The sequence below is a fragment of the Gadus chalcogrammus genome, chromosome 14 (genome assembly GCF_026213295.1).
Source record: "Gadus chalcogrammus isolate NIFS_2021 chromosome 14, NIFS_Gcha_1.0, whole genome shotgun sequence".
Taxonomy (NCBI): domain Eukaryota; kingdom Metazoa; phylum Chordata; class Actinopteri; order Gadiformes; family Gadidae; genus Gadus; species Gadus chalcogrammus.
The window spans coordinates 3788832-3810283 of NC_079425.1; the positions used below are offsets into that span (position 1 = coordinate 3788832).

Consider the following 21452-nt stretch of genomic DNA (forward strand, 5'->3'; position numbering starts at 1 on the left):
TACTGTGGATTTTATCAGAACCAGATCATTTCGATTTAACCTCTATAATTATAATAAGTACCGATAGTGGTATCGGTATCGGAACAGCTGGGCCGTGTAGCGCGGGGGTAGGTGTCGGGGTACCTCCGGGCTCTGCTGCTGCAGGCTGAGCAGCTCCCTCTGGTACAGGTCGGCGGCGCCGGGGTACACCTGGGGCAGCTGGGCGTCCGGGTTCATCAGCTCCTCCACCGTCTTCTCCGGCACGCCCGCCCGGATGGCGTCGTTGATGCGCTCGATCGCGTGCAACACTGTCGAAACGCGCACACACACACTTTACAATTAAACATTTAGGGACATGTGATGCACACACTTTGAAAAAGGAACATGTTAATAAGGGACACACACAATTAACATTAAAACATGTAGAAACATGTGGTAGACGCACACTTTTAAATGAACATGTTAATAAGTGACACACACACACACACACTTTACATTAAAACATGTAGAAACATGTGACAGACGCACACTTTTAACTCAACATTTGTGTAACAGGTGACACACTTTAATTCAACATATTTAACAAGTGATGGACACCCACTTTAAACTCCAAACGCACACACTTTTAATTCGAAATGTTAAACATGTGACACACACACACACACACACACTTTTGACCCAAAGGGAATAACATGTGACACACGCATGCAGGAACACATAACGTTCCTCTGAAGCGTGGGAATAGCGTACGACGAGGACGAGGACATTTTGTGTGCATACTTTTCACGTAGCTCGCCGCAAACTCATTGGATGCGTCCACGCCGTTCTGCAGTTCTTCCTTGCTCAGGGCTTCACCAGGAGAGGTCTACGAGGGAAGATATCGAAAGATACGATCAGAGGACAACCAGGTTGACCAGTTTAGAAATATCTACACAATGCCGATACCAACTAATGAAAACACTGCGCAAAGACATGTGACCAAAGGCACATTAGTCCAAATCCATGCTTGAAAAACTCAAGTATGTTCCTTCGTTTGTACGGAAATGTAAGTGCACTAAATTCTTGAGTTTCAGCTCCGTGGCTGGAAGCACTCGAGGGCATTCCTCAATTAGTTATTCTCCCACTTGAAACCACAAGTGCTTCCTCCCGGCCCCGGTGGACAATGAAAGGCGGACCGCAGTGAAACCCGAAAAGCAGATCTCCGCAGGTGAGCGGCTCCCTACCTGCTCTTTGTTCTCCCGGTCGGCCAGGAGCTGCTTGAGGTACCAGCCTTTGTTGTGGGCCTGCAGGTTCTGCACGCCCATCGCCTTCAGGGCGTCAAACAGCCGGTCCTCGTCTCCCGTCAGCAGGGCCTGCTCCGCCGCGCTGAGGGCGTTGCTCACTGTCCGACGACAGAACAGAACCCGATCAAAGGCTCGTCGGGACGCACCGACGCAGACCATACAATAACGTGCACACACACACTGCCAGTGTGCCCAGTGGCTCACGTCAGCGTCTCGACAAGTGATTACTTTAGAATGAATAATTCTGTGGTGGGGAAGGGGGGGTAGGGGGGCAGCGGTTGGTGAGACTTACAGTTGATCTTGTTGACGTTCCCCTGGATCTCGGCCTGCGTGAGGAGCTCCTCGTACACGTCTCTCTCTGCGTCCGCGTTCTCCACCAGCTGCACAACATCCACACATCAACACCAAGCGGGCATCGGCGCAGGGTACTGCGTGCATCGACTCAGGAGTCGTACGCTACAAATTGCAATCTCATGTCGTAGTTTTAGTTTACAATGAATAACTTTGTCCCCAAGGAGACAGCCAGCTCGTCGGGCGCAGTTAGGGTGGGGTGTCTTGCTCAGCTAGGAGGAGCTGGGGATCGAACTAGCAACCTTCCGGTTATCAGCCCACACTCTCTAGCTCCTGAGCCACATGCCTCCCTACAGTGCTCCATAAAAAAAAGGTAAAAAAATATTGGAATGGACTGCATTTAATTTATTGAATTTATATAGGGCTTTTCTAGATACTCAAAGACGCTTTACAGGGAAGGGGGGGGGACCTCACTCACCACCACCAGTGTGTAGCACCCACTTGGGTGGGGGGCAGCCAATCTGCGCCAGAGTGCTCACCACACACCAGTTCGAGGTGGAGAGTGAGGGAATTAATGAGTCAGCCAATTATACAGGAGGATGATTGGGGGTTCAGATTGAATGAGCCTGGTTGGGCAGTTTTAGCCAGGACACCGGGGGAAAGCCCTAGTATTTGCGATAAGTGCCCTGGGATCTTGTATGACCTCAGTGAGTCAGGACCTGGGTTTTTACGTCTCCTCCGAAGGACGAGATACAGCACGGGGAGAATGCACCCTGTAAGGTCCTTTAACATCCACGGAAACACCCGGCGCGGGTGTGAACAGGACCGGACTGGGGGTTGCCGTACCCGTTTGCGTGAGTTGGCCACCTTCTGCCCCTTGGCCTGGTACAGCATGTCGTGGTAGTTCTGGGCGGTGTCGGCGTCCAGGTTGACCAGCATGGCGTTGGGGTTCTGCATCGCGGCCATGGTGCCCTGGGGCACGCCCTGGTCGATGGCGTCGTTGATGGCGATCACAGCTGCGTGCACTGAGGGAGGAGGGGCAATTTGACCAAGTTTGTTAAATTAATATACTACATCGATGTTGTATTTTATTTATTTACATACCTCTTTTCCCCTCTACATTTGACTTTTGAGCTGCAGTAACAAATGACTTTCCCCTGTTTGGTATTGATAAAGACCTTATTATCAATTATTATTGATTGATCTTATTATCTTATATTCATTTATAAGTATAAGTTGTGCATGTATTTTATGTGTCATAAATGTAATATCGCATGGATTATTAAGAGTATAGTGTTTGCTGTTAAGCTTGATAAAGTTTTCTGCCTATCAAGTATTTTATATGGCATTGTTAAATCTTTATGGATAAAAACAAGACTGTTCTTCTGCAGCATTGGAGACTCATGCAGGCCCTTGCCCCGCCCCTTCACACGTGTTATCCAATCAGTCTTACATGCAGCCTCATCCACTGACAGCTCATTGGCCAGGATGCCGCCAATCTTGCTGAAGGCGGGCATCTGGATTCCATACTTCTCCAGCTCACTCTTCATGTTGTTGATCTCTTCCTCTGAACGGGGAAAGACGTGCAAAGCAACGGAACCATCAATGAATAGCAGTTTGAGACAGAGAAAGACAGACAGAGAGACAGAGAAAGAGACGGACAGAGACAGACACAGACAGAGAGAAACAGAGAGAGACAGAGACAGAGAGAGACAGACAGAGACAGAAACAGACAGAGAGAGACAGAGAGAGACAGACAGAGACGGAGAGGGACAGAGACAGAGAGAGACAGACAGAGACAGAGACAGAGAGAGACAGACAGAGACAGAAACAGACAGAGAGGGACAGAGACAGAGAGAGCGAGAGGCTTTGGGCTTTATTTAACCAGGTTTATCATTGAGATTAAAATCTCTTTTACAAGAGAGACCTGGTCAAGATGGACAGCAGCACACAGTTCCAACATAAAACACACGACAAAGTAAAAGTTCAATAGTAATAATACATTTAGATCATTGACTAAAACGAGTCCGACATCAAACCCTTTACTACAGCTTTAAAATGTATAATTAACAGGAATGAGACAAGAAGTCCCAGACTAGTACATGACTTTGCAAGCCTTGAATCTCCCTCTAGTCCAGAGAGCCGAGCGCTGGCCCAAAGGACAGGAGAAGCTCTTACTATCACTAATGGCTTTCACATCGCCGGCCTTCCCCCACACCCAGAAATACTTTTGCAGTAGCAACTCCTATGGGTCTGGTTTGGGTTTACAGAGCATCCAACAGTCAGTCATTTAAAACCCTTCACACATACTAAAGGAAATCTGAAAACATCTGCCTAAAGTGGCTTTGATGGCGTCAGCGATGTCGCTGGCTAATCTTTGCCTTTTTTTGCAAAATATTCAAACTTTTGAGCAGGGGGGGGAACTGACGGCCGGAGACTGTTTTCTTTTCTTTTTTACCTGTGAAATCCACTTTTCCATACAGGTCCTGGATCTGAGGGGCCAGGCCCAGCTTGAACAGGTAGAGGCTGTGTTGAGAGGAGAACAAACATGGCAGAGAATGAGCACATGAAGGCCACGGAGCAGAATGAGAGGAAGGGGCGGCAGAAAGGGGAGCCGGACAACAGGCCCAGGGCGGAAGCTGCCAGGCCTGGGGGAGATTTATAGGCGGCTGGGGGAAGGCCAGCTTGAATTCCACAAAGAATGGCAATGTAACAACGCAATATTGTTTGCTACGGCCCTTAAATTAACGCTAATTATAAACATAGCTCGGCAAGGGGATTCTGGCATCAGAGAATGAGGCCTTTTCTTTTTTTTTTTTTAAGAGCAACAAACAGCCATTTAGTAAACTTACAAGGGAAGTAGACACACACACACACACACACACACACACACACACACACACACACACACACACACACACACACACACACACACACACACACACACACACACACACACACACACACACACACACACACACACACACACGGCTCTGTCAGTGGGACTTCCTGACTCCATGCACCAGACGTAAAGCCCCCTGGTTCATGTGTTGTTGTTGTTACACTCACTGGAACATTCTCTAGAAGCGAGCAAGAACTAGGATGGCAGGCTTCTCTCAGGGAGAGGCCTGGGGTTCCTCCCTGGGGGGCTCACAGCATGCCCGGATGCCAGTAAAACTGCAGAGTTCACCTTATAAAAACGCCAAGACTCTCTCGGACTTGGAGGCAAAATAATGTATTTCTGGGCAGAAAGTGTGTTTACTCGATGGTAGTCGCTTTATACACACAGGCATGTTTATATACCCAAGGCAGGCTTAGGGTCCATTTTGCTGCCTTGATTGGAAGCATCTGCTGATTATAGTAGCTACTCGTCAAATTACAGTGAATGACAACCATCGGCTAAACAGGGAGGCACCTCTGCATCGGCTCATTCAGGAAGAGACTAGCAATCTCTCAACACACACGCACACGCACACACACACACACACACACACACACACACACACACACACACACACACGCACGCCCACACGTCCCAACGAGCTCTCACCTTATATTTGCCTACAGTGTGTTTATTCGTTGAATCGTTGTCAAGGGGACTCTGACAGCGAGTCGGAGTGTGTGCATTGTGACACTAAAGGGCTGCCCGGCCCCGGGGCAGAAGGCAAACATCCCAATCAGACACACTGGGACGGGGCGAGGGAGGGGGAGCGAGAGAGAGAGAGAGAGGGCGAGAGACTACCTTAGAGCGTGTATACAGTAGATGCACCGGGGCATGTTCTTCCGGTCGTAGATGTCCGTGGTCTCTGGGTAGAAGATCTGAAAAGTCAGGGGGACAGTTATGGAGTGAACCTTGGGAACCGGGACTGTACAGACGTGTCCCGGCACGCCTCGAGGAGTGGCTCGCTATAACGGCTTCGGCAGAGCACCACTCGGGGACATTTGCAGACGTTACCGCGAAACGCGAATATAAGGAAATGTCTTTGTGGTTGAATGAGGAGAGGGAACTACAGAGAGAGGGAGAATGGAGGAAGGTGCGATTGGCGATAAAGAGAAGACAAGACGTCACCTTTGGTAGCCCTTTCTCCGTCATGGCGTTCAGCCACTGGATCACATTGTCTGTGTGCCTGAAATGGAGCCCGGTTGCCTGCAGGAGAGAAGCCATACTTGAGCAAACAGGCATTTCATTCATTCATTCATTGCCTCACAGGGTAGAGCGGGCCGGAGTCTCAAAGACAAGAGTACCTATTCACTCTGCGGCTGCTGCTGCTGCCGCCAGCGTTACGGCACAAAGTGGTTAAGAACACAACTCATGTGGCACTGAAGGCATGTTATGTTAGCTAGGGCTGCCTCATTGGGACTCCTTTAGGCAATGCGAACAACACAATATAAATCACAGAATAGGTACGGAACTATCGCTGGTCAAACAGCAAGATTTCAAACGTTGTCTGTGATTGGTTCAAAAGGGAGCCATTTGATGTAAATCAAAAACAGCGTTTAAAAAATGCTTTGGGTTTACTCCGACGGGAATGTACTTGTATGAATGCAACAGTATTTACCGATAATCGGTGTGGGCTTTAAATATGACATGAATGATCTAATCATTTACATTTACATTTACTTTTAGGGCATTTAGAAGACGCTTTCATCCAAACCGACGTACAATAAGTACATTTGTCAGAAGAAACAATATATCGCTGTCGGTGCAGTAGGGATGTTCATAGAATCAAGTGCCAAGCATTAACAGTTGTTAGGTTGACCCATTCCCCGTAATCCGTTGAACACTTGCCTCACGTTAACATTGTCCAACCCAAAGGTTGTATCAGCGATTCTAGGCCAAAACATAAAAGACCAGATTCATCTGATCTTTCCTCACGATCCGCTAGCTGCCCGCCCCATAAGCAGGCCGTCAAAAGACAGTGTCTCTGTAGGCAGCCTGTGCTCCGAGATCGCACCCAAAAACAAATGGTGCTACCAACCACTCAAAATTCAAAATAGATTGGTTCCAACCAATCACCGACAAGGGGTGGGTGTTGTGTGTTTTTGTGCTGCCTTCGTGATCGTTTTTACTGGATGCACGAAACACGGAAGGGAGGGGCGAGCTGGCTCAGTTTGTTTGGGATCTCGCTTCAAATACCAACAGAAGTGACGTCACCCAACATCGCTGACACAACCTTTAATAACGAGCATGCTATTGTGTCGCGGCCCGCCGAGTCCTCACCTTGTATCGCGTCTGCTCACGGTCGTAGATCTTCTTCAGCGACACCGTGTGCGGGGCGAAGAAGTTGCCCAGCTTGGCCAGGTAGACGCCGTTGCGAAGCCCCTCCTCCAGCTCCGTGGTGGGCGGTAACTCCTCGTCAAGACACGCCTCCATCCACCTGCAGGGGCCACACAGCAGGGGCCTTTAGGTGAGGGGGACGCCAGAGCCCAGAGACCGCCGGTCGGGGGGGGGGCGCACAGACCCTGACGGTCTTTGAGGTGGGCTGCAGGGACGGGACTCTCTGTGTCTCACGGTGCAGATGATGGTTATTTGGGGGTCTATGTTAGACTCAACATCGATTCTCGATTTAAAACAATTCCTGTTACACAATCGATTCTCGACTCTGCACAGAGAGGGTTGTGAGTACGGACTCTAGAAGCCCGCCTTTAGCAAGATTGGCGGCATCCTGGCCAATAAGCTGTCAGTGGTTGAGGCTGCATGCAAGACTGGCTTGGATATGGTTGTCGGGGCTTGGATATAGGGGTGGCTGGCTCTGATATGGGGGTGCCTGGCTCTGATATGGGGGTGCCTGGCTCTGATATGGGAGTGGCTGGCTCTGATATGGGGGTGCCTGGCTCTAATATCGGGGCTGGTGGCTTGAATGTGATGGTGGGTGGCTTTTGATATGGTGGTGGGCGGGGTCAGAGACTGCATGAGTCTCCACTGCGGCAAAGGAACTGTCTTGTTTTATCCATTGCCAAGATTTTACAATGCAATATAAAACATATGCCGAATTTTTCAAGCTTTGGAAAGTTGTCTGCCTGACGGCAAACATTATACTGTTAATATGCCATTGATTCAGTATAAAGAAGTTTGGATTTTTGGAAGTTGTGAATCAATCGTGAAGAAAGAATTATGATTCAGGCATGGATGATTTAAACCCCCTAGTTTGCTCCCATCCATTGCAGGGCAGTCACAGAGGGAATGGCCGTAAAATGAAGAAATGTGTGCTATGCAGTTTTGTTGTTGAAATGAATGATGATGTAACGGGAAAAGTGTAACAATGTGACGACAGTCGTGTCTGGTTAGTATGTTCTAAATGTGGGCAGTCACTTAAGTATGAGTAGTATAACCAAAACCAACCAAGTTACAAACCACTATGAATTGCAATTCTTTCAGTCTTTGAAAGTTCAACAGTCAAACACCCTTGAATTGATAAAGCATCTTAGGTCTATTAAGGACATTTCCTTGAGAGGCTTGCAAAGAAGCTAACAGCATCCTATCCTTAGGCCTAAAAAAAAAAAAGTTTGGTTCCTGTTGGTTGTCAGTTGAGGTCATGGGTAGGTAGGGAATTTATTTTATTTTTTTATTTTATTTTTTCCAGCGGCAGGGAAGGTAGGTTGTTGTTTTCATTTAAAAACGAGCAAATGCGCTCATCCTTGTACAGAATACAGAGGTGCTGCACAAAAACGTAATTATAGTTAGCATCAAAACCTTTTTTTCTTTTTTTTTTTAAGCTCATAAAATAATTGGGGTCGCACATAAACAGGGTCGGTCGGAAACCGGAACAGAACAAAAAAAATGTTCAGGCCTTATCTACCACAGACAACAAGCTGATCAGAGAGTACAATAGAATGGGGGGAGAGCACACGTTTGTATTGAACTGCGGAAAAACCTACAGACAAAAGACACCTGAGGCGATCAGACAGGCTGACATGACAACACTCTCTGGCCTACAGGCCAAAGACACCTGAAGCGATCACACAGGTCTACAGGACAGCACTCTCTGGCCTACAGGCCAACGACACCTGAGGCGATCACACAGGTCTACAGGACAGCACTCTCTGGCCTACAGGCCAACGACACCTGAGGCGATCACACAGGCTGACAGGACAACACTCTGCGGCCAACGTGACTGATCCCATGAGGCGATTTTTAAGATGTGTAACATTTCATCTCTCTGCGGTCACTGCGTGGGGTCACATTCCAGCCGCGTGTCGCGGGCTGCCCTGGGCCGCGAGGGGGGAACTACGGAGATGCCATGACTGGGAGGCCAGGGGCCCCTCCGACCGGATTCCACAAGGGCCCCCGCTGTAGCCAGGGGACACTGGAGCGGACCACCACCACCACCACCACCCCCCAACCTCCCAGAGCTGAAGACCGACACAAGAAGCAAAGCACCAGTTTCAACTTTAATGGCATGACGCGATGATCCGACAAGCTTCTTACAAACGGTCATCAAAATGTAAACGGCATCTTCATGCCTGTAGCATCCAGTTGTTTGGTATACGATGCCAACATTAGAAAGGTCCTGCGATGCTTTATTCACATATTTCATGCTCCTTTAATGGGAAAGGACGCATAACTGGTTGTGCTAGCTTGTATGGTCATTAAGGGGAACACAAATTAGCTCTGCACATTACAGATCAAATGTTTGAATATTTAATTAAAATACCACTTTCGAAACTCTACCCTTCAATTGCATAAAGATGCCATATATCCATTTGGAACATGAATAGATAATGTCAGAATTGATAAACATCTAGCCTACATCGCTACAACCTACTGAATTTCAAACTGAAATGCACTTATTAAAGTGCATTTATGTCTATTATTGTGCTAATATCTAGGTGCACACTGAATATCTTACGATTGAATACAGACTCGTCATGATATCTAAATGAAGAGATGTCTGCTGGGCTGGCTAATGTGACCCCTAGAGCTGAGCTCCGCGATACGAAGGCTGGAGAGCAGATCTGGTCTTGGGGCATTTCACAGCCGGCGAGCAGACAGGCCGAGGTCAAACGGTCGGAGGCAGACAAATAAACTGCAGAGCGAAAATAAATCCCACTCTACTGCAACCTTGGCTCCGCATCAAAAGAGAGAGCAACAATCTATTCCCATCTCCGGACACACACACACACACACACACACACACACACACACACACACACACACACACACACACACACACACACACACACACACACACACACACACACACACACACACACACACACACACACACACACACACACACACACACACACACACACACACACCAGCTGAAACAACTCCCGTCCCAGGAAGTTGTAACACAGGGTCTCCAGATACAGGCCCTCTATTCAGGCCCCGGCGGCCAGGCCAGGGCCAGGGCGCCAGGGCCGGCCGGCCATGAACAACCCCCTCCTTTCACTCGACATAGGAAGGCAGTGAAAGGCTCCATACTAATGGTACCTCTATCAGGCTCACACACCCTTTCCCATTCAAGTGCAAACAGAGCCACACCCTCTGCTTAGAGAGGGAGGACGCCAGCAATGCATGCGACGCATGTTAGAATGTGGACCGTGGCATTCCAGCGAGACGAGAGATGTTTGGAACATGACATAAACGTGTCAAAATATGACAAGCACAATCTCGTCAGCCTTGTGAACCGTTGGGTGGAATCACTGGCACGCTGTAGTGCGAACATATTGTGAGGTCTCTGCTCGCTCTACAATCGACGCTGGGACTTGAACAGTCACCACCCAATACCGGCATGCAGTTTTGGATCTCAAAGTCTCAAAATAAACCGCTGGAAACAAGTCGACATGACATTCCACTTCCCTCTTTATGGTTATGTCCTCATATCGTACCTTTCCTGCATGTTTTCTCGAGTGTCAGGGAGGCCAAACTCAATCCACCTTCTACTGGTGGCGGTCGCCGAAGCAGGAAAGAATCTCTTACAACGACTACGGCCGATCAGTAGTCAGGGGTCAAGCGAACCTCCTGCCACTGAGCAAAGCAACGCACATCAATGCTGCGCCGCAACCGGAACGCCAGGAAGTCTCACAACGTTGTTGCTTCTAGCCACACATCCTGAGTGAGCAGCAGCCCGTCAGAAGCCCACCGCAGGGTTCAAAAGTCACCCTCGCAGACGACGGCAAATAAACCCTGAAATCGTTCGCTTATCACAGAAGCTTCCGGAGGAAAACGTAATGCCACGCAGCTTTGTCCAGTTCAGCCAGCCGATGGCTCGAAGCCATTGTGAGAGAGCGAATTATCTTATCCGGGGGCGGGGGGGGGGGGGGGCGACGACTTAGAACCCTGCTGATAGTGCCTGAAGCAGAATAATGGACAAGAGCAGCCTTGTGTTGTTGAAGGACCGCTAATTAAAAGGTAGAACCGATATTGGATGCGGGGGAGTTTTGTAAAAGTGATTGGGGTGCCAGGGTTTTTATGTACCAGTCCACACACTGATTGCACGCAGGCTTCCTCTTTACTGCATGTGCACATGTGGCACACACACACACACACACACACACACACACACACACACACACACACACACACACACACACACACACACACACACACACACACACACACACACACACACACACACACACACACACACACACACACACACACACGCGTTTCCCCTGACCTTCCTGTTTTATAACAGCCTGATGACAACCTGCTTACGCAGGCCGGCCATTAGCAGAGTGTAGTGACATTGAGACGCAGGCCACAGACGGGGGGTTTGGTGGGAGCTGGAATGGGCTAATGGGCGTCTATTGTCATAGCCGATGAACCTGCTCCACTGCCACTCGCCATACTCCCTTCCTTCAGAGAGATGGGCCCGGTACCAGGAGCGTTGCCTCTTCAGAACGTCCTGGTAGAACAGTGGGCCCAACCTACTGTAGCCCCTGAGCCCACTCCAGCTCTGAAAACATTAGCGGCCCCAAATGTTTTCAGAGCTGGAGATGGGCTCAGGGGCTAACATTTGTATCCACACAAATCGTCAGACCATCGTTTTTCCAACGTTCAAAAAGGCAAAAAATAGTTAACCGCACGACTCTTTCACTCCACGCAGCCAATCAAAAGAGGGCCAGCGCTTGTGCCCGTGTGTGGTGTTGTTTATTCAGCCCCTCTTAATGAGCGGCAGTCACAAAGTGCTGCATTGTGCAAAGAACAAAATGTATTTCTATATAGGAGCCACCCTCTGCTCCACCCTGTGCTCCACCCTGAAGAAGATACAGGGGAGGGTTCCTCAAAGACATCACAGCACTTCGTTGTCCTTGGCTCCCCTGGCCTGGTGTGTGCATTCATGCATACTTGAGACAAGCAAGTATGTCCACAGTCAGTCAGTCAGTCAGTCAGTGAGTGAGTGAGACAGAGTGAGATATCCAAGGTATTCAAATGTGCACGGCCTTATCACCACACAGCACGCCGTCGGGTAAATGACGCCGTCGGGTCGTTAGCGGCCAGGCGAACTGACACCCGCTCTGTCTCACACAGCGAGAGTCTTACAAAGACAAAAAGCGAAGCGGTGTGAATCAGGGCCAAGTCTGAGAGACAACGGAACGATTAGCCACACTCGACACGCTCATCATGGAACAACAAGTTGACGAATCTATTTGCGTGGTCGGACCTGATTCCCTGGGGAGGACGGAAAGGGCACGGGCGGGACTGAAGCGGGAGGGAAACAAATAGGGGGCCTGCGCCAAATTGTTCATTACATGCTCAGCTGAAACACTGGAATCCTGCTCCCAGCAGCGACCTCATTCCATCCGAGGGCCTGCCGTTTCACCTCAGCTGATAGCCGAATTTCCCGAGTGCCTCGAACAGCGAAAGCGTTTCCCTGCAAGCGGTTTGAGTGTCTGTGCGCGTGTGTGGGAACCTTTGCCTGATGGCCACACAGGTCCCAGACTAGGGCGTTGAGGGAGGGGGGGTGGTTTAATTGCTAAAAGCACTCATTCATCGAGTACCCATCGAACGTTCAGCCAGCCCCAGGTGATGGCCGCTATCAACCCCCTGTTGGAGTCGTCTCCTGCAGGCGACTATTCCACATCCGCAGGGGCGTCAGACATCGGAAGAGCGGGAGCAAGCAGGACAGGGGCACAGGGAGGAGCACTAAGGAGGGACAGTGAGTCATGGAGCTTAACAGCAGCGCCGCTACTGCCCCACCTCTGGGAAAAGTTGGGCTCCTCTGGGAACACACCCGCTGGAATGCCCTCTGCCAGCTCACTGTTCCCTCACGTTACGTCACGCTCCCGCTGACATGCAAACCGGGAGAGTAACTTCTCGTCTCCAGTTTCCTAGTTAGGTGTGAGGCGGGGATATTGTGTGTGCGTGCGTGTGTGTGGTTAAGGGGTTGGTTGACTGCCATATTACAGAAAAATTGTAAAATGGAGAAAGCAAACGGCTTCTCCTAGCTCCACGCTTCGTTGCTTCATGGTCAGTAGTCGTCGACGGACTCGCGCACAAATGCGCTATAAGCTCACGGAGAGAAAAGCAGCTCAACTCAAGGTGTCAACATTGTAATGCTCATTAAAATGCTTTCGCTTGAGCTGCTTTCGGCGGCAAGTGGCTTTGACCAAGACTCCGATTCATTACAGAACTCGATACTTAGTCATAGTCGGCTCTTCAAATGAGCCGTCACCTAAAGAGTGAAATTGTATTTTAATGTGAAGCCTCTCATTAGCGAACTTCACCAGCAGCAGAATAAAGAGGTGGCTGCTATTAGGGAGAACCCCATCACAGGAACGGCAGCCAGCCAGGTCTACATGGGAGTGCATGGAAATTATACCGAAACAGGAAATGACTGTCGCAGAACTTTAGCGGCCACTGGGATTGTGCTCCGAGATGAGAGGAGAAGTGCTACTTTTAATGTTTTCGGCAGATGAGGAACGCAACGCCGTCAGCGCAAACCCCCCCCCCCCCCCGTGGGCAAACGTTCGTGATCATGAAGCATGCAGGCAGTCTTTTGTGCAAAAGCTATCTCTGGAAATTACCGGTCATTAAATCGAAATGTCACCGACGTAACTTGTTAGTTTGGAACAATGAGGAGCCCCAGCTGTCCAGAGGACTGAAGTGAAGAACAGCCAATCGCTGTCGAGGATGTAGCCACGGCAACGTCCCCAGTTGTTGGCGTGGAGTAGATTTTGTCAGTACCCACAGCTCACTCACTTTGAGTGTGATGGTAATTGATAGCGAGTGCTTTGGCTGACAGATACTCTCGTTCTCAGATGTTAATTGAGACTGAACCAAGACTACCCGACGTAAACAATGAAGGGTGTGTGAGGAGTCGTTAGAATAGGCTAGTTGTCTTGTTGTCCCCTGTCTCTCTCTCTCTCACACACACACACACACACACACACACACACACACACACACACACACACACACACACACACACACACACACACACACACACACACACACACACACACACACACACACACACACACACACACACACACACACACACACACGTTTGTTGTGCTGAAGCAGCAGACGGGCAGGTTTTTGTTTCCACGTCGAGACTCGACAGAGCGTTGGCCAATAAATCCAAGCTCACTTGAGAACATTACACCACCGGTGGAAAGCAGCGTGTCACGACACAAAAGTATTTCAACGTCACGTCTCCACGGAAAATACAAATCTCTGTCTGGAAATAAGTATGTAATAGGCAATGCATGGACAATGGTACAGTCAGCTACACCAAGGCACTAGTTTCCTTCCATGAGAAGGTGTTTTGGAGCAATGAAAATAGCACTTCATTTGCTTAAATTAATAGAAAGACTGTGTTTTAAAGGATTAGGTTAAATACAGTCCAGCACAGGTTGAGGACTCAAATTGAACACATTGTCATTGAAAATCTCCAGGTCCGCCCATTTACAGAAATCCTTTTTTCTTAAGGTGTCAGCGAACCACTGTGTCAGCTGGGATTCAAATACTATGGCGGTTCTAAAAAATGTTGTTTACGTTTTTTGTTCACATGCTTTTTTATATTTAGCCGAACGTCAACATAACAACCTACTGTAACTGTAGAGTAGTTGTGTTTGATAGACCAGTTCTTTAGATATGCACCAGGGACATTCCTACCCTGATAAGGAGGTTAAATGGCACAAATAGTCACCTCAACCAACAAGTTGATAATGTCACAGGTTTGGAATAACTTCCAGGAGGCCTTGGTGTATGTAGCACTGCAGACAGACGAAGAGTAGCAGTCTTCTGAGAACGTTCCTTCGCTTTGCTATCACTTCGAACCACTGGAGCCTTTCCCACCGGATCAGCAATTTAATTACAACTCCTACTATGTGTTGGGAGGAGAGTCTTAAACAGCACACGCCCGCATACATGCAGGCGTGCGGTCATCAACACACACACACACACACACACACACACCACTCCTCATCTCACCAAGGGATAAACAAACTCCCAACCACCATCATTGTTTGCGCTATACTTTTAATTGTCTCCATATGGTCTAATTTGTGTAAACTGAAAGAATTCATTTTGGATGCCTACCCTGCAATCTACAAGAAGCAGTGACCAAATTAAACCAGTGTACTGCAAACGAGTGAGGGTTTAACAGCAGCTGGGAGAAGGAGGCGGTGAGAGTCGACAGCAGAGCCTGAGCGATACAGTGCACCAAGACTAGAGCACAAGGGACTGGCAATACAACGATCCCAACCTTATGTAGACCCTTGAGACGGATCAACGAGCACAGGTATGGAGAGAATACGGGCCAAACCGCATTCCCAAAATGGGAGAGAAAGCAAGAAATAGAGTGACACACAGACACAGAGAAACACAGGGTATATATGTTGTCTGTGTAGTTTCGGGGGGGTTGGGGGTTCACACCAGTTAACACTGTTTCCGCGGAGAGACATACACCGCAGACTTCGGTCAAAGCAGGTGGGAGTTCCCCGCCCTGCAGTTCACCTGCTGCCCAGAGACATGATACATCTAGGGGTTACACACACACACACACACACACACACACACAGTCCCCCTGACAGACAAGCAACAGCACCTCTCAAGGTCAAGCCTCCCGACCCCAACATGGATGGGCAGCACGCGCTTCGGGGATTCATTCTGCCTGCGCTGTATCCACTCTTTCCAAGGCCATCGTCACAGAGTGAGACCATGTGTTTGTTTGGGAACTGCTGGCTGGAGCGGAGGAGGAGGAGGAGGTGAGCGTGAGACAATGGACTGTAGGAGCCTGAGATCTCCCTCCCACGTCTGCATTCACCCTCTGGGTCATTTCATGTAATCCTCCAACCAACCCCGTCCGGCCTCCCCATAGCAACAATAATGTGCAGCCTCGCTCGGAGAGCGCACAGAGCTCATAATCCACGGCTGGAATGAAGAGCCAGCCCTCTGTCTGCGACGGTTGGAGGCTGCTGCTGCTGCTGCTGCTGTCGTAGAGGGGTTGACGTGTGACTGCGAGGGTGAGGCAGGGCTCCGCTCTTCAGCATTGCAGCAATGAACCGCAGTGTGAGAGAGAGAGAGAGAGAGAGAGAGAGAGAGAGAGAGAGAAGCGCGCACACACACACACACACACACACACACACACACACACACACACACACACACACACACACACACACACACACACACACACACACACACACACACACACACACACACACACACACACACACACACACACACACAGCCTGTTGCTATGACAACTATAGATTGCTGTGGCAACAACATCAGATACAAGGTACTGAGTCACTTCCTGTCTGGTTAAATCCTTCCTCTTTTACCCCTTATAATACGCGGGGCCAGGCCTTACAAGGAACTGCACACACACGTACAATCTCTTACACGTCACATGCGTCGCACACACACGCACACACACACCGCGGTTGGAACAGCGAGGGCCAGAGTGATCTGTCCGTTGCCATGTCGCCTGCAGCTGTTTCACCACGGATTACACATGTGCTGCTGCAACAGCTGGACACGCCAGAGCCATCACGTACTGCGGTTATGCAACGACCGGCCCCATCCAGATACATCCACACTACAGTCGGGATAAGGGAGGATCCTCTGCCCTGTGGCAGAGGAGACAACAACCCTGCCCCCTCATCTGACTCCGTCGCCCTGTGTGTGTGTGTGTGTGTGTGTGTGTGTGTGTGTGTGTGTGTGTGTGTGTGTGTGTGTGTGTGTGTGTGTGTGTGTGACGGGTACATGGACGAACTGATGCGTCTGTGGTCTGCGGCCGGCGGCCGTTTAGGAGGGCGTCGACAACCTGACGTGGAACGACACCCAGGCCTGCACCAGGGCTGTGTGTGTGCGTGTGTGTGGGCGTGTGTGTGTGCGTGCGTGCGTGTGTGTGGGTGTGTCCTACCTCTTGGCCTCCTCCAGGTGGCAGAGGTACTCGTAGGCCATGTTCTGCTGCCGCCTCTCGTCCATCTCCTCCGCAGTGAGACGCTCCACGCCATCCAATACAGCTGTAGTACACGCACACAAAGACACACACACACACACACACACACAGTTTATATAGGATTGATAGGGAGGGCTTCGTCTTACAGATCTCTCTCCTTTCTCAGATTCTAATTGTGACTGCACCAAAACTGCGAGGAGTCGTTAGAAAAGAGAGTCGTCGAGTTGTTGTTATGATGTCCCCCGTCTTCATACACACACACACACTTATGGCTGGAACAGCAAATGCCCTCTGCATGGGAGTATGTGCAGGCCTACCCCCCACCCCCACCCCCCCCCTCTGATAATTAGCAGGGAATCACCGTGTGCATTCCTGACGCAGTCTCCCAAGTGAAACTCCCCCAACTGTCTGGATGTTGCATAACCTGCCACAAGTCTTCGCACATCTCCTCCAACCCCTCGGAGATTCTCCCCCCCGTACGTTAGGCGGCCGCTACACTTTCATTTTTTGCGACTCAGTTATGCACCAGTAGGCCCTCAGTGAGGGACCTCGAATGAATCGCTCACAGTAATTAATGCACAAGGCTGAATGGGGCTGGGGAGAGAAAAAAAATGAAGGATAGTGTACCTACTAGCAGAGCTTAATTCATTATTTAGAATCTCTGGGACCGTTTCACCGTTTTTAATATAATTGGAAGCCAATAGAGCTGTTATCCTCCTAAATTATGAAGAGGGGGATGGGGACATAGGGACGCAATATGAAGGGCTTTCCTTCATTTCTTGCCACATATTAAATGATGACCGATGCAGTACTGTAGAAATAAGACGGAACATTATAATTGACAATAATAGTATTATTATTTTTTTACTAGAATTAATAGACGCCATTACGAGCCTGTCACTTTAATAATCGGAATTACCACTACGCTTAAATGATTGGGACAGAAGACCATAGTTCTGGCTTTCTAGACAATGTGATTAAGGTAGAGACTAAGGGAGATGTTAAGGTTAAGAGAGGTTAGGTTTCACTGGGATATGGGAGGGCTGCCCTGGTGTACAGTCATTGAACCATCCAAACCCCTGACTTCTCAGAGAGACAACCTTTGGGTACAGCAATACCATAATAAGTAACTAAAACTTTCTTGTCAAAAGTAGTCGAATCTAAAGTTTGTAAATGAGTAACATGGAGGGCTGAGATACCTACTGCAGGCCTGCCTCATATTTCAGCAACAGTTATGAAAACACGGAAGTGAATGGTTCATGCCATGCCGAATTAAAATCGGATGAAACTTCTCCACAGTTAACAGACACAGGCCTACATGACACTCAAATACACTTTTAAGAGTCGCTGATCATTTCGCAGGGAAAACCTTATCGTCAATCCAAACAGTATTCAGAAGTCCATTGAAGTCCAAAAGGGAGAAACTTTACTGCTCGGCATCTCAAGGAGAGAAAAGTTAAACTTACAGCCATATCTGGGCCGCAGCCCGTCCGCCTCGTCTGATGTGGACATCCTCTCCTGAGACGCGTTAAACTCCGCACTCCGCGGGGGGATCGATGCTACTTTTACGCAGCGTAAAGGAACACTTTTGGCTAACAGCACTTAGATGGGAAGGACCTTTCGGCCCTCTTGTTTCCTTTCTGTGCACACAGCTTGATTTGAGCACTTTTTTTTCTTCTTCAGACCTCACTGATGTCACTGGGTGTGTTCTTCCTAATCCTAAAGTATGCGTTTCAGAAAACACCCCTCGGCTGGGTCGCCCTGTCGGTGAAGCTGCAGACGCAGCGCCCTCTGCAGGCCGTTCTACTCCACTCCACCTGGTGTTCAGGTGGGGGATGACAATGGGAGAATTGTTTGGTGGCAAACAATGTTCTTTTTTTTCGTCATCTATTGGATGTGTGGCGACTCAAAGAGTTTATTTGATGAATGAGGTTCTTATGAATTAAATCAAAAGAAGCTTCGTGCCCACGTTCCTACAATATGCCACATGAAGGCATTCAGGTGCGCTTCCACCCTCGCACGCACGGACGTGCACACACGCGCGCACACACACACGGACACACAGAATTACACGCACATACACCACATCCTGAGGTAGCCTATCGGAGGGAGACATGCCGAACGCGGTTTACAAGCCAAACGAGGTGAATCAATGGGCTGAAAGACATGAGAGGCGCTGCCACTCAACACCTGGTGCTGAGCGGCCGCACCCTCCAGAGACTGACCCCACCCTCCAGAGACTGACCCCACCCTCCAGAGACTGACTCCACCCTCCAGAGACTGACTCCACCCTATTGGGACCACTGGCCGCATGCGTGGTTGGGGCGTAGCGCTTCAGGAATATGCTGCGCTCAAAAGCAACTATTATATCGATCCGTGTCCTGGTCATTTGGTTAATTCTGACATATTGGACCAAAATAATTATATCAAATAAAAAGGTTGTTTTATGAGGCTACTTTAATATGGAAACTCGATGTCACGAGCATGAGCAGGAGGGAAATATTGCAAATTAAGTGACTAGGTCTGTGTGTGTGTGTGTGTGTGTGTGTGTGTGTGTGTGTGTGTGTGTGTGTGTGTGTGTGTGTGTGTGTGTGTGTGTGTGTGTGTGTGTGTGTGTGTGTGTGTGTGTGTGCGTGCGTGCGTGCGTGTGTGTGCGTGCGTGCGTGCGTGCGTGCGTGCGTGCGTGCGTGCGTGCGTGTGTGCGTGTGTGTGTGTGTGTGTGTGTGTGGGGGGGTGTGCGTGTGCGTGTGTGTGCGTGTGTGTGTGTGTGTGTGTGTGTGTGTGTGTGTGTGTGTGTATGTGTGTGTGTGTGTGTGTGTGTGTGTGTGTGTGTGTGTGTGTGTGTGTGTGTGTGTGTGTGCGTGCGTGTGTGTGTGCGTGCGTGTTGGAGACGGAGAGGATGGGTTGGTGTGTCTGGATGCTGCGGGTACCCCCATCACCGTCCAGCCACACACTAAAGACACACTCGGGGGCTTCTACATTTATACAGCTCGTTCCCACGGGCGGGGCTGCGAGTTTATATAAGAGAGGTGAAAGTCTGGTGGTCTTAGTTAGATCGTCTCTGAACCGGCGACCCTTTAAACCTCCTTTATTGACTCCGTCTCTCTACGCTCTTGACGCACCGTGGCACCGGTGTGATGGACAACTCTGGCATGCTCCGTGGACTGCTCTGCCTTGGCCTCGTGGCCGTCCTCTGTCACGGACAGACGTCGCAAGAAGTTTCCTCTGAAGACTTTGGAGTAGACCGAAGCGACGTGGGAGCAGAGAGAGATTTTGTAAGTATGAGCTTGACCGTGATGGTGTGTTTTAATTCAAAGTTAAAGCGGAGGCAGCAAAAACTGTTGAGACTTGGAGCTCTGCTGTTGTTATAATCAGCCTTATTCAAACCATTCCTCGCCTCGTCTCACACCTGGCTCATCTTTAAGCTGTAAGCACCCTAAGGGACCACTGTTTCTCATCTCTTGGACACTTTCTGGGGCAGATCGAGGCGATGGAGCGCATTCTAGGGAAGATGCACGACCGCGTCTCGCCCCCAGAGAAGAGAGGCATCCAAATGGTAAATCATTGTGTCTTACACAAGTGGAAACGCACAAGAAAACAACTTCTGGAAGCCAATTCTGGCAAAATTAGGTCCTTGTGTTTTTCCTGATGCATCATTATTCATTATTTGAGCTATAGCTCATGCATGATCAGCTTTTGTCAAATAATGTAAATATGCTCGCCTACTTGAAAGTTGTGTTCCTTTTCCATCCACCTATCAGCCTATATTATGTGTTGAACCGCTCTCTCTCTCTTCTGCTCTCTCCGTCGATATCTCTGCCTCTCTAGAAGGTGATATATTAATAAAATAACATTAGACATTCTATGCAAGATACAAAATAAAGGATTGTTTTATATCCAATGGACTAATTGCAAATATATTTCTTTAAATATACCTAGTAACATGAGAACTAATAAAAAGTAGCCATAAACCAAATATATAGAATTGTGTAAGGCCAGAAATGCTATATGCATAACGTGCGTATGATGTGCGTAACGTGCGTAATGTGCGTGTCTCCTCCTCGTGTCTCCTCCGTGCCGCCGTGACCTGGCAGTGCGGGATGGGCGACAGGTGTGCCATGAAATTCGGTCCCCGCATTGGGAAACTTTGTGACTGCGGCAGAGGGGCCAACTGCAACTCCTACCTCCTCAAGTGCATCTGAGCCACTCAACTCACACACGGAATCACCGCAAGCAACGGATCCGCAGCAGAGCATCCACAACCTGACCCCCCCAATCCATCCATCACTATCCCCATCACCCCCATCTCCCCCCTCGCCGGGGGGCCTCTGCAGCCGCCACGCGTCGCAATTGCAGTTCACTACTATGTCTTTGTTAATGCGTTGTGTGTTGTTACTCATCGACGTGTTTCAATGTGTATGGCTTTGTCGTCGTCGTCGTCGTCGTCGTCGTCGTCCCCCTTTAAAAGCCATTGATTGTGCACATTTCTGATTGTTCATGTAGCATGTAAATTATGAATAAAAACATGAGGCCA

General features: G+C 49.3%; 2 protein-coding genes across 2 annotated transcripts in view; one reads left to right on the forward strand and one right to left on the reverse strand.

The window, feature by feature from the left end:
* The window catches only part of iqgap1 (IQ motif containing GTPase activating protein 1), a 36058-nt gene extending 17410 nt beyond the window's left edge, over positions 1-18648 (reverse strand). Inside the window, exons 1-12 of the mRNA XM_056608433.1 lie at positions 18385-18648; positions 16880-16982; positions 6775-6931; positions 5623-5700; positions 5296-5372; positions 4012-4079; positions 3007-3120; positions 2400-2578; positions 1555-1642; positions 1203-1360; positions 760-844; positions 124-287 (exon numbers count right to left, since the gene is read on the reverse strand). Of these exons, the coding sequence (XP_056464408.1) occupies positions 124-287; positions 760-844; positions 1203-1360; positions 1555-1642; positions 2400-2578; positions 3007-3120; positions 4012-4079; positions 5296-5372; positions 5623-5700; positions 6775-6931; positions 16880-16982; positions 18385-18430 (1317 nt within the window). The 5' untranslated portion in view covers positions 18431-18648. The remainder of the gene's footprint in view (positions 1-123; positions 288-759; positions 845-1202; positions 1361-1554; positions 1643-2399; positions 2579-3006; positions 3121-4011; positions 4080-5295; positions 5373-5622; positions 5701-6774; positions 6932-16879; positions 16983-18384) is intronic.
* A 1407-nt stretch (positions 18649-20055) lies between these two features.
* On the forward strand, positions 20056-21120 carry cartl (cocaine- and amphetamine-regulated transcript-like). The gene is made up of 3 exons (XM_056607297.1): positions 20056-20193; positions 20400-20474; positions 21013-21120. Exons 1-3 carry the CDS (start codon positions 20056-20058, stop codon positions 21118-21120), a joined length of 321 nt encoding a protein of 106 aa, XP_056463272.1.
* Positions 21121-21452: the final 332 nt, after the last annotated feature.